At 49.3% G+C, this 1762-nt stretch overlaps 1 protein-coding gene across 1 annotated transcript; it reads left to right on the forward strand.

The window, feature by feature from the left end:
* Positions 1 to 353: 353 nt before the first annotated feature.
* On the forward strand, positions 354 to 1756 carry LOC107580367 (CCAAT/enhancer-binding protein alpha-like). Its single transcript, XM_016266080.1, has one exon. The coding sequence runs from the start codon at positions 608 to 610 to the stop codon at positions 1466 to 1468; it is 861 nt and encodes a 286-aa protein (XP_016121566.1). The 5' UTR covers positions 354 to 607; the 3' UTR covers positions 1469 to 1756.
* The last annotated feature ends 6 nt before the right edge of the window (positions 1757 to 1762 follow it).

The following is a 1762-nucleotide window of genomic DNA, read 5'->3' on the forward strand; positions in this document are numbered from 1 at the left end:
ACGATTCTTTTCCCCACATTCATTGAGTATTTCAAACATGCACTTCAGTTCCCACCTCCAAAGGCTGCTACAATACATATCATAACCTAACGAACAATTCGCCTGCAGTGTTAAATAAAATGCATGTATATGATAAAAACGTTATTACTGTTATTTATGAAAGAAATATTATATTATGATAAATTGATTAATTTTATGAAATGATCGCATACTGTTTCACTTATAACTCAATAATAATGATATTTGTAAAGGACCAGGTTGATATCAGTGCGTGCACTGAGCTCTTGCGCAAAGATCACGCAGCGAAGCATTAGGACCCAGAGCACACCCGCCCTCCAAACTCCAAAGCGTATATAAGTGCACTCAGAAAAGTGCTTGACAGATGTGAAGCTCACACGCTGTGGGTGTAAGTGTCATTTCTACAGGACAGCTCGTGTGGTGTTTCAGCCTTTTACACTCAAATCCATTTTACGGCCAAGTACACAGCCACGACAAGCTGCGCGCTCGCCTGTCCCGAGAACGTTGAGCCAGCGCGGCTTTCTCTGGTACTGCGAACAAGCTGGATTCCCGGAGCTCTTCACCATGTCTGGCGGGTTTTAGATTCTCCATGGAGCAAGCAAACCTCTACGAGGTCGCCCCACGGCCACTTATGACCAACCTTGTACAGAGTCAGCAAAACGCGTATACCTACAAAGACACCGCTGGAGACCTGAGCGAGATCTGCGAAAACGAGAACTCTATCGACATCAGCGCCTACATTGACCCTTCTGCCTTCAACGACGAGTTCCTGGCCGACTTATTCCACAACAGCTCCAAGCAAGAAAAACTCAAGCTGGCGAGCGGAGACTACGAGTACCTCCACGGCGCCAATGGCACACCGGGGCCCCCGCAGATGTACGGCTGCCTGAACGGCTACATGGATTCCTCCAAACTAGAACCCATCTACGACAACCAGGCACGAATGAGACCCGTGGCCATCAAACAAGAGCCCCGGGAGGAAGATGAGCTCGGCCACTCGATGCCACCCACATACCACCACTCTCAACACCATGCGCCTCATCTGTCGTACCTTCAGCACCAGATCGCGCATTGCGCCCAAACCACCATGCACCTCCAGCCGGGTCATCCCACGCCTCCCCCGACGCCCGTACCCAGCCCTCATCACCAACACAGCCACCTGCCCTCCATGAAGATGGGCGAGCGAGGGAAAAACAAGAAACGGGTCGACAAGAACAGCTGCGAGTATCGGCTGAGAAGGGAGCGCAACAACATAGCCGTGCGCAAGAGCCGAGACAAGGCGAAAATGCGTAATGTGGAGACGCAACATAAAGTGACAGAATTGTCGGTGGATAACGAAAGACTGCGCAAGAGGGTAGAACACCTCACGCGAGAACTGGACACGTTACGGGGTATCTTCAGGCAGCTTCCCGACGGCTCGTTTGTCAAAGCCATGGGCAACTGCGCCTAACAAAGCGAGCTGGACTTTTGAAGTAACTTTTGCGTGATTTTTACGTCTGCTGGATAAACGCTGACACATTCTGAAAGTGTTTCTATAGGAGCCAGGCAGCTGCGGTATACATGTGCCTTTTGTACAAAACAAATGATAAGCTCATCTCTTCACACATTCGGACTAAAAGCTTGTTGTAGGTGTAGTCCTGTTAAGAATGTGTGTTAGCTACGCGAAACATATCAGTGCAGCTAATGGACATGGTTTCACCGTCAATCTACTTTTCATGTCAAGTTACCAGCTTTTGTACCCCCC

This window comes from Sinocyclocheilus grahami, unplaced genomic scaffold (genome assembly GCF_001515645.1).
Source record: "Sinocyclocheilus grahami isolate Dianchi unplaced genomic scaffold, SAMN03320097.WGS_v1.1 scaffold32259.1, whole genome shotgun sequence".
Lineage (NCBI taxonomy): Eukaryota > Metazoa > Chordata > Actinopteri > Cypriniformes > Cyprinidae > Sinocyclocheilus > Sinocyclocheilus grahami.